The sequence below is a fragment of the Xylaria bambusicola genome, assembly GCF_022495145.1.
Source record: "Xylaria bambusicola strain CBS 139988 unplaced genomic scaffold F5B22scaffold_2, whole genome shotgun sequence".
In the NCBI taxonomy this organism is placed as follows: Eukaryota; Fungi; Ascomycota; class Sordariomycetes; order Xylariales; family Xylariaceae; genus Xylaria; species Xylaria bambusicola.
This window is the reverse complement of record NW_025953555.1, coordinates 1264469-1274367: the sequence shown is the minus strand read 5'-3', so window position 1 is coordinate 1274367 and position 9899 is coordinate 1264469. Positions and strand designations below refer to the sequence as shown.

At 47.7% G+C, this 9899-nt stretch overlaps 2 protein-coding genes across 2 annotated transcripts; one reads left to right on the top strand and one right to left on the bottom strand.

Moving 5' to 3' along the window:
- Positions 1 to 468: 468 nt before the first annotated feature.
- On the bottom strand, positions 469 to 5827 carry F5B22DRAFT_586172 (metal resistance protein YCF1). The gene is made up of 5 exons (XM_047973535.1): positions 5295 to 5827; positions 4406 to 5212; positions 1219 to 4354; positions 1085 to 1153; positions 469 to 993 (listed from the first exon to the last, which is right to left on the bottom strand). The coding sequence occupies exons 1-5, from the start codon at positions 5604 to 5606 to the stop codon at positions 668 to 670; spliced, it is 4650 nt and encodes a 1549-aa protein (XP_047835863.1). The 5' UTR covers positions 5607 to 5827; the 3' UTR covers positions 469 to 667.
- Positions 5828 to 6346: 519 nt separating this feature from the next.
- Positions 6347 to 9795, top strand: F5B22DRAFT_586169 (ubiquitin ligase subunit CulD). The gene is made up of 3 exons (XM_047973534.1): positions 6347 to 7497; positions 7550 to 9453; positions 9512 to 9795. Exons 1-3 carry the CDS (start codon positions 6943 to 6945, stop codon positions 9567 to 9569), a joined length of 2517 nt encoding a protein of 838 aa, XP_047835862.1. The 5' UTR covers positions 6347 to 6942; the 3' UTR covers positions 9570 to 9795.
- The last annotated feature ends 104 nt before the right edge of the window (positions 9796 to 9899 follow it).

Sequence of the window (9899 nt, the reverse complement as noted above, 5' to 3'; positions counted from 1 at the left end):
TCTTGTGCAACAGACAAGCTGTTACCCTCCGCATGTGCTCGCCGCCCTGTCCTGTACTGTCCTGTTTGCGAGGCCGTCCGAGGTGAGTGAGCATCTGTATGACTGAGTCCTATGACTGCTTCTGCATGCGAAGGCGGGTGGCATCGGTAGAATCGATCACCATGCATGCTCTCCTTCTCTTTCACCCGCCCACCCATGACCAAATGTGAGGAATGTCGATGTATGATTGCTATAACGTGCGGTCATCAAGACACCAGGGCAAAGAGGTAACAGCGCCTGGTGGAGAATCCCTTGTTCTCTAAGTCGAAGTATTATCATAGTAACCTTGGAACAAAAAGACATGCTGATCTATCAGGTGCTCTTGGGGTGGTGGTCCATGTACAGTCAGTCAAGAAGACTCAACCAATATAGCCAGAAGGGTGAGGTTGAACGGGCAGTCTCTGGGCACAACTCGGCCCGACCCGTAGACTTGAGAAATCGATCAGGAATGCAATTAAATCTACATACTTTTAGTGTAACTCCATTTCCGTCTATGCCAGCCTTGCCAAAACCCACGAATACATCTACACATGCCTCAGGTGACTGACTGTCTCACCCAGCTAGTCCTCTACAGTCCCGATAACAACTGGAAGTAAGCTGAACGTAGACTATATACATCTTGGCGTGCTTATTCCGTATCCAGACCAGACTGTTTCACTAAACTGTAGAAGATGCCTCTCTGTTTTATGAGAGCTTGCGGGGTATCAAACTCCACTACCTCGCCTTTATCAAGCACAACCACCCTGTCGCTGTCAAGTATAGTATTGATGCGATGGGCAACCGTTATAATAGTGCGGTGGGAAAAAATATCCGATCTCAGCGTCGCCTGGAGCATGGCATCCGTCTCAACATCAACTGCCGCAGTTGCCTCATCCAAGACAAGAATATTTGACGGAGTAAGCATAGCACGAGCCAGAGATATCAATTGTCGCTGACCAGCTGATAAGTTCGAGCCTATGAATAAGCGTTAGTGTACAAATCGGCTATGTCAAGACCACGACAAGAGTGGAAAGGAAGTAAACATCGCCACTTCTGGGGGTCTTACCTCCTTCATGTATTTTTGCCTCGAGGCCCCCTTCCATGTTCGCGACATGCTCTTTGAGTCGTGCATGATCTACCAGCTTGAATTAGCAACGAAAAAGAGGCGCAACGTTATAGAGTCAATGGGTCTAATCTTACCTAGCACAGTCCATAGCTCCGTGTCATCATGCACATGACCAGGGTCAAGGTTATCTCGAATTGTGCCTTCAAAGAGTGCAGCATCTTGTGGGATAATAGCAAGACGTCGTCGCAAGTCTAACAGACCAATTGCAGACGTGTTTAGACCATCAATGTTAATCTGGCCTGTATCAGCCTCTATAAGGCGGAACAAAGCGAGTGTGAGTGATGATTTGCCAGCACCAGTCCGCCCAACTACGCCAATCTTCTCGTGCGATTTAATATCCAGGTTTATGTTCTTTAATACCAAGTCCAAGCCTTCACGATAGCGAGTGCTATAATTGCGGAATTCAACGGCACCGTTTGCAGGCCAGGCGACGGGGGGTCGGTGGCGAGGAATGATTTCGGGGGCTTCACTTGGCAGACGCGCATACTCTAGGATGCGTTCCACAGATACAATGTTAGTCTCCACTTCCACCGTTTGTCGAACAATCCAGTTCATGGATGTGGTAATCTGGAGAGCGTGAGACATTGCAAGCCCAACCATTCCTGACTTCAAACCACTGTTACTTGTCACTGAGACGATTGAGAATCCGGCAGCTCCCAGGATTACCACAGCGCCAAGAAATTCTAGACGCACTGCCAACCATCTGTTGGCACTAATCGATGGAAAGTAAGCTCGTAGATTCGCATCGACCCGGTATTCGTTTTCTCGCTCGAAGCGTTCCTGCTGTCGATACGCTCGGATGGTACTGATGCCTCCAAGTGATTCTTGAAAGTGTGCGTACATGGGGCTTCGACTAACACTATCTAGTCGCTTCAATTCTCGCGACGTTCGGAGGTAATAGCGTTGGACCCAGTAGTACACAGCGCCCAGTGGGACAATCAAAGCAACGAAAGCCGGGGTACTAACCGAGATAACCACGAGAATGAAACCAGAGCGGGAGAGATTGACGAATAGCATATTGAAAGTCCGCGCTAGGATTTCGTCCAGCCGGTAGATATCACTCGAGAAGCGATTCAGAATTCTCCCAGCAGGTGTAGTATCGAAGAAGGACATTGGGGCCCTGAAGATAGCTGTGGCCATGCGTTCGTGGAGTTTCCTTGAAGCCTCAATAGAGCAAAATATCCATAGAATCAAGGTTTGAATAACCGTCAATGCGGCCGACCCTACACCGAAAGCGAGGTAGATGCCGAGATATTTACCTACATCAGGGTTGCCACCGGCTGCGGAATTCCGCTCTGACCAGTGTTTGAGCCAGAAGCTACCACCAATCTGGCCTGATTGAGCTGCAATCAACGTCAACATATAGATGGCAACAGCTAAGAGATTGCTTGTTTTGGCGTATTCAAGGTAAACATCCCACTTGACCTTGCCTTGTTCCAAGTGTTCTTTGGATTGCCTGGTTTTGGCGCTTGGGTCTTCTTCGTCCCCTATCTTACCCCTAGGACCGGTAAAAGTTGCTGCACTAGCTCGTCTAAGAGTTGCCATACTGCCTCTACGATTCCGAGCACTCGAAGAGTTGACGGTCTTGATGGGCGCCAGTTCAGCTAGCCCTTCCTGGGCTTCCTCTATCTCTACCTCATCCTGATGAGAACCAGGTTCAATAAAGGTAGAAGTTTCGCTGCCAGACCTGTCGGGACCAGATCCCGAAGAGCTGGCAACAGAGGATGGGCCAGACTCTTGTCCAGAGCTCTTAATAAGCTCAGAAATGCCCCCTTTCATAGCCATTAGCTGACGAAAGGTTCCACTTTCAACAATTTCCCCATCTTTCAACTGGTATATGAAATCAGCATCGCTGAGAACGGCAATGGCATTAGTGGCAAGAATGCGACACTTGGAGTTGAGAAGACCTCGTGGACCAAGTACGTTCTCTACTATATGCCGGGCAACATGAGAATCAACGGCGGAAAGACAATCATCAAGCAAATAAATGTCAGCTCGTGCATAGACAGTCCTAGCAAGCGCGACTCGTGCTTTTTGACCGCCACTCAGTGAGATGCCACGTTCACCGACGAGTGTCTCATCTCCGTCGGGAAGTTGAGCAAAGTCGTCAAGCAATGCACATGCTTTAACAGTTTTTTCGTAAAAATTCGAATCGTATCGATGCCCAAAGATGATATTTTCCTTAACTGTCGCGTTCATAATCCATGGCTGTTGAGAGGCATATGCCACCGTTCCATTAACGTGCACCTCTCCCTTGACCTTCCATAAATCACCGAGTATGCTTTGCAGAAGGGAGGATTTGCCTTGCCCGACTCTACCAACAATACAGTTGAGATCACCCTTGCGGGCCGTAAAGTCAATACCGTTCAAAACATTCTTCGTCTCATGGCGGTTCCATGAGAAAGTGCCTTTCCGAATGATAATTGCTTCATCTCCTCGCTCCTCCACGGCCGGGCCAATAATCACGGCGTCAGACTGGATTTCTTCAGCGGTAAGATATTCACTTAAGCGCTGAACAGCAACAGTAGCCTCGATGATGGAGGTAATGACCATGGGTAGAACAGCAAGCGGAAAAGTAAGCAGATTGAAAAGAGCAAGGGCTGGGAAAACGATTTCTGTGCTCAGAGGAACATCGTGCGTCCAAACGAAGATCGCAAAGGTGGAGCAGGAGACCAGAAATGGGGTTGTAGACCAAGTAAAATTAGCAAACGCTTGTCCAGCACCAATCTTACGAAGGTTTCTAAGTTCCAAATCGTTCCTCACGAAATTGAGCTTGTTCATGAAGGCTGTGCTCCAGGCATAAAGCTTGATACTCTTCATGTTATTGATTATTTCAGCAATTAATCGACTTCGAGAATCTTTGTTTTTCATTTGCTGTTTCTGTAGGCGCTTCATGAATCGAGCGATAAAGCCATTGATGGGGATCATGATGAGCATAACACCGATTCCAGACAACATAGACCAACCCACAAGCTGGTAGAGCGAGATCATGCAGATTATGATCTGAAAAGGAGCAGACCAAACTTGTTGGGCGAATTGGGTTAAATCCTGAAGTCGTTGCGCGTCCACAGCCATATAGTTGACGATGTCCCCAGTAGTTTTGGACGAACGGCCTTCATTTGAGAGCTTAAGAGACTTCTTGTAGATGGCCGAGGTTAGACCCGACTTAATATGCATTCCAGTGACAAATGCTAATTGAAAATATTGATGCTTATACTTGTTAGTAAAAGTTCAGACCAGAGCGATGGGACCTGCACTTACAACCACAATAGTCTGCAGTGCTGCGACAAAAAACATTGCAATCGCTATAGCGGCCCCTTTGATTGGAGGCTGAGGTACTTGATCACCTTCGTATGAGGCTACAAAAGTGATAAGATACCGCAAGAGCTGTGGTTGAGCAAAGGCAGAGAGATCATTGATAAGTTTGAAGAATGTTGCGACGAGATAGGGCCCACCATAGGCTTTGAACATGGCTATCCAGATGCTAGGTTTCTTGCGATGCGTCAACTCATATTGCCACGCCTTTTCGAAACGGGTTCCCGTTGCTTGGGTCGTGGCATCTGGGGAAAGACCCCATAGATCTTCCTCTGTAAGAAATTGCTTGTACCCAAATTGCATCATTGGTGTCATCCACGAAAAAGTGAGGCGAGAGAAAATACTCGCATATTCCACAGGGCATTCTACTCCTTCCTCGTCTATCAAAGCCTCGTATGCGCTTGCCTGCTTTGGCCAGAGCCATTCGAAAAGAAATTCAACCAGAGAGAGGCCAAATCCTACAGTATATGTGACGAAGTACGCTAAGTCCTTTTCATACAACTGCTGGGACACCAACGATCGGAGCTTGACGGTATATGCAATCAATAAAAGAAGCCAGTAGAACAGGACCACGCCATTGGCATTTCTTGAACGGTCGTGCTCCAGCCATTGAATAGTGAAAATGACACCGAGCGATATGAGCGTGAGTAGAGTAGTAAGGAACCGAAAGTCGCCGAACCATATGCGAGGAAAGTGATGTATTTGGATGACGAGTTGAACGGCAATATCGGCAATAACGAGCACGAGCAGAGACTACACAGTTTGCGGTCAGCATTTTGGAGCTTCTACAACTTGGGGGGCGTGATGATGGACAGAGCTGCATGCGTGCACCTACCTGCTTCGTCCAAAAGTGCCAACCTTTGTGAACGTCAATGGCCTTCTGCTTCCGCAGCACATACCAAATGGCCAGCGGCCCGCATATAAGACCGAAGGCAGCAACAACGAAAACCCAAATGTCGACGAAGCATGGCGTGAAGTCGTAACGAAAGGGGCTCAGAGGACCCCAACCCTCCTCGTTACCACATAGTGGCTGCTTGAATGAATCAGTTGCGCTGAGATAGTGATCTCCAAGGTCGAGAATAGGCCGGTAGCCGGTAAAGGATCCGGTCTGCTGGAGGACCGCCTGGGATTGGTCGCCGAATCGCATGACCGGTTACGCTGAGAAGAGAGGCTCAGAGCATTAGGTACCAGAACAGCGAGATGGCGCGATTAGAAGCACAAGTGACGGAAGTTAAATTGTACTCCTGGGGGGTGTGTGGGATGTTCTTCCAATGCCATCCAAGTCAATTAGTCATCAGCAAGGCGGCTTAGAACCATCGAGATGACGATATCTCCGAGAACTTTTATTCCAGCGCCTAGGCACTACTCTACTGTTATGTAGATAGGTACCGCCCTAGGTAGGTAGGGACTTACCTAGGTACGATCAACTGCACTACCTAGCACAAACGCCGCACTGCAGCCAGCACCAAATCCCACCGTCTATTGGGCAATGCGCCGACTGTCCCATATTTCTTTCAAATACATCTTTAGACGTACCTGTACGTAGGCAATACCTTACCATTCGTAAGTGATGAGTACATACTTATTGATATCAACCTAAGTACTTACATAATAAGGAAACAGAAGCACCCTACCTAGCTTGCAACCTTTAATTCCGGTTAATAGCTGGGCTACCTGAGGAAATAAAGGTAGTATAAGTTTTTTACCTTAGTATACAGGTGAGTGCCTGCGAAGGCAGAAGCAAAGCGCTAAGTTTGTATACCTACATACCTTGATTGCATCTCCTACCTACATAGTACCGGTACATGTCTTTGACGTACGGGTTGGAAACTACTTACCTACAGTAAGTACATAGTATGCACTTGGGACATTTCTATAGGCACCGAAGGAATTAAGCCCACATAAACCCAACCTCGAGATCTATCTACAGAGCAAAAGACAACAACTGGCTGGAAGATGGGTTTCTCGTTCCATCAGTCCGTGAGCTAGGCAGAATTCCTGAATACTTACTGTGTGGCCCCGGATTTAACAAGAAACCCCGCGATTAGAATACCCCCTGTTACCTGCTAGGTTGGCACTGAGTATTTGCAGGTACCTTAAGGTACTTTAAAGTAAGTGGATACCTACATATGTGTACCTAGGTACCTACATAGGTAGGTCGCCACTAAGACGCGAGCACCACCTCTGAGAGGTACAGGTAGTTCTAGAGGCGTTGATGACGACTCGAAGCGACCCAGTTCTACTTCTCTAGACATCCAAGGCGCCTCCTAGAGAAGCTGAGATGCTCAACGACTCCACGACTGTGCTTGGACTCCGGCCTCAATCTGAACTGGTCCTATTGGCAAAACAGGAGGCTTCCCTCGAATTGTGAACTCGTCCACAAGTCTCCACCGACAGCTAGCAGTCAGGCCAGTCTTACAGCCCAACACACCACCGTTCGGCCTTTGTGACTGTCTGTTGCAGGACCTTGCTTGGACCAGCCCATGCCTTCGCCTTTCCGATTTTCACCTGACGGTCCAATCCATTCTGCTGTGATCCCTTCCAAACGAAGGCTGCCCCAAACTGAAAGCTTGTCTTCTCGACACGATAACAAACGACAGAGAGACACCGTCCCGAGTGCTCCGGACTCTTGCACTATGAGTAAGGCGCTTGGGAAGCGGCCAGCGACACAGCCAGTACGATCAGCCTTCGAACCAAACAAGGGTGCCAAGAAGCTTATCGTCTCGAGACTTCGTACAGTCTCGCGTTCTAATGATGTTGAGCAATATTATGAGAAGAGGAGGAATGAGCTGAAGGTGGCTCTAGCAGCCATCTTCAACAACCAACAACCTAAACAACCACTTGAGACTCTGTACAGGGGTGTCGAAGATATATGTCGTCATGGAGATGCCCGAGACCTATTTGACATTCTGCGAGCTCAATGCGAGTCCTATCTAAACAGCCGTCTGCACCAGGCCATCATGGCAAATGGAGGCTCATCCAATATTGACATGCTCAGGGCTGTCTCAAAGTATTGGACTATCTGGAATTCTCAGTCCGCAAGTAACGTCACAACGTATTCCCATGGACCTATATTAACGCTGACTTCAGACAACCATCCGTTCGATCTTCAGTTATCTCGATCGTTCATTTTTACTAAATAATAAAGAACTCCCACAAATCAACGACTTAGCCATAATGCTTTTCAGGAAAATGGTTTTTGCTTCCGTGCAATCCTCTCCTTCCAGTGTAGGCGCAAAGTCCTTGGTTGGCCTTTGCGACTTGATTGATTATGATCGAAAAGGCGACTCACGGTTCGACCCCGCATTGTTGCGCGATTCTATTTCTATGCTCAACGTCCTCAACGTCTATGGAAAATTGTTTGAGCCACTTTTCTTGAAGACATCCAGTGCCTATTTGCATGAATTTGCCGAGGAGCTCAGCGCCTCCTCACTCAAGTCTTATATTTCTGCCTGTGAAAAGCTTCTGGCTCGGGAAGATGACCGCTGCAATGCTTTCAACTTTGACAGTACTACGAAGCGGCAACTGATGAATGCGGCACATGTCACATTGATCGATGATTACTCAGAAAAGTTGCTAGATGGTGGCAGTATAGGCAAGATCCTAGATGAGAACTCTGTGGAATCCATGAAGGCGCTATACGATCTGCTGCGTTTGAGTGACCTTCAAAGGCGGCTGCGGGGCCCGTGGGAAGATTATATCAAGAATGCAGGCTCGGCTATCGTTAATGATACCTCAAGAGGAGATGAGATGGTAGTCCGATTACTTGAATTCAGGAAAACACTAGACATTATGGTGCGAGATGCCTTCAAGAAAGATGACGACTTTACTCATGGCTTAAGACAAGCATTTGACAACTTCATCAACGACAAGAAGAATATGACCTCACGCAATTCAGGAACGTCAAAGGTTGGGGAGATGATCGCAAAGTACGTTGATATGCTTCTCCGTGGTGGTTTAAAGACTCTCCCAGCATCGCTTCTCTCAGATGTACAAGACCGCGTAGATGCAGAAAAGCGCGGCCAGGCCAGCACGGGTGACGAGGATGCGGAGTTGGATCGTCAACTAGATAAGGCCCTCGAATTATTCCGTTTTATCGAAGGTAAAGGGGTGTTTGAGGCTTTCTATAAACAGGATCTTGCCAGACGGCTCTTAATGGGTCGCAGCGCCAGCGCAGATGCAGAAAGAAGCATGCTTGCTAAATTGAAGAGCGAATGTGGCTCGGACTTTACACGTAACCTAGAACAAATGTTCAAAGACCAGCAGATGGCTCGTGATGAGATGGACTCGTACAAAGAATGGCGAGAGGGTAATGGGTACACCAAGACCAAACTCGATCTCAATGTTAGCATCTTGTCAGCTGCAGCATGGCCCACTTACCCAGACACTCAACTCCTGCTACCTGACGGCATTGCGTCTCAACTGGAGCAGTTTGCCACATACTACACCAACAAGCACACAGGAAGACGACTCACTTGGAAGCATTCCCTTGCCCATTGTGTAGTGAGAGCATCGTTCAATAAAGGGCCTAAAGAGCTGTTAGTGAGTGCCTACCAGGCCATCGTCTTGACTATTTTCAACCAGACCGATGAACCTGTATCGTATCAGCAAATCGCGGAACGCTCGGGCCTCAGTGGCCGGGACTTAGATCGAACACTGCAGTCGTTAGCTTGTGGCAAAGTCCGTGTCATAACAAAAGATCCGAAGGGCAAGGATGTCAATCCAACAGATAAATTTCTTGTCAATAAGAGCTTCTCTGACCCCAAGTTTCGCATCAAGATTAATCAGATCCAATTAAAGGAAACCAAAGAAGAGAACCAAGAAACACACGAAAGAGTTGCCAGAGATAGGCAGTTTGAGACCCAAGCAGCGATTGTTCGCATTATGAAGAGTCGCAAGACAATGACCCATGCCAATTTGGTTGCCGAAGTCATTAATCAAACTAAGAAGCGTGGCGCTGTCGATACTTCTGAAATCAAGCAGAACATTGAGAAGTAAGTTTTCATCCATTAGGGTATACTTATGGCTGAATCATCCACTAACGTCAAATAGATTGATCGAGAAAGATTACCTCGAAAGAGAGGGATCTTCTTATACATATCTTGCATAAAAGTCCTAAGCTAACGTGTAACACGCCATGGTCGTCAGTGTTGGCTTTAGCAACGGTGCTGTTCATACGCTTAAGGGGGTAATCATGCTTAAACGATAGACCTCTAGAGTGAATATCCTAACAAAGCATGACTGAAGGCGTAGTTATGATGATGACATAGATGGGCTTGAAGTCGGTTCTTGCTGTTCTAGTCCGAACACCTAAAGATAAAAGGAATAGGGAGGGGGGGGGGGGGGGGGGGGGGTTGGGGGGGGGGGGGGGGGGAGAAGCAATTAATAGCCCACCTAAGAAATTTTTTTGCAATTACCACCAAAATGAGGTATAAAACCC

Coding starts and splice junctions, on each gene's coding strand:
- F5B22DRAFT_586172 (XM_047973535.1), bottom strand. CDS start 5,606: ATGCGATTCGGCGACCAATCCCAGGCGGTCCTCCAGCAGACCGGATCC. Junction 5,213..5,294: donor GGCACTTTTGGACGAAGCAG/GTAGGTGCACGC, acceptor CAAACTGTGTAG/TCTCTGCTCGTGCTCGTTAT. Junction 4,355..4,405: donor CACTGCAGACTATTGTGGTT/GTAAGTGCAGGT, acceptor AACAAGTATAAG/CATCAATATTTTCAATTAGC.
- F5B22DRAFT_586169 (XM_047973534.1), top strand. CDS start 6,943: ATGCCTTCGCCTTTCCGATTTTCACCTGACGGTCCAATCCATTCTGCT. Junction 7,498..7,549: donor CTATCTGGAATTCTCAGTCC/GCAAGTAACGTC, acceptor CGCTGACTTCAG/ACAACCATCCGTTCGATCTT. Junction 9,454..9,511: donor ATCAAGCAGAACATTGAGAA/GTAAGTTTTCAT, acceptor AACGTCAAATAG/ATTGATCGAGAAAGATTACC.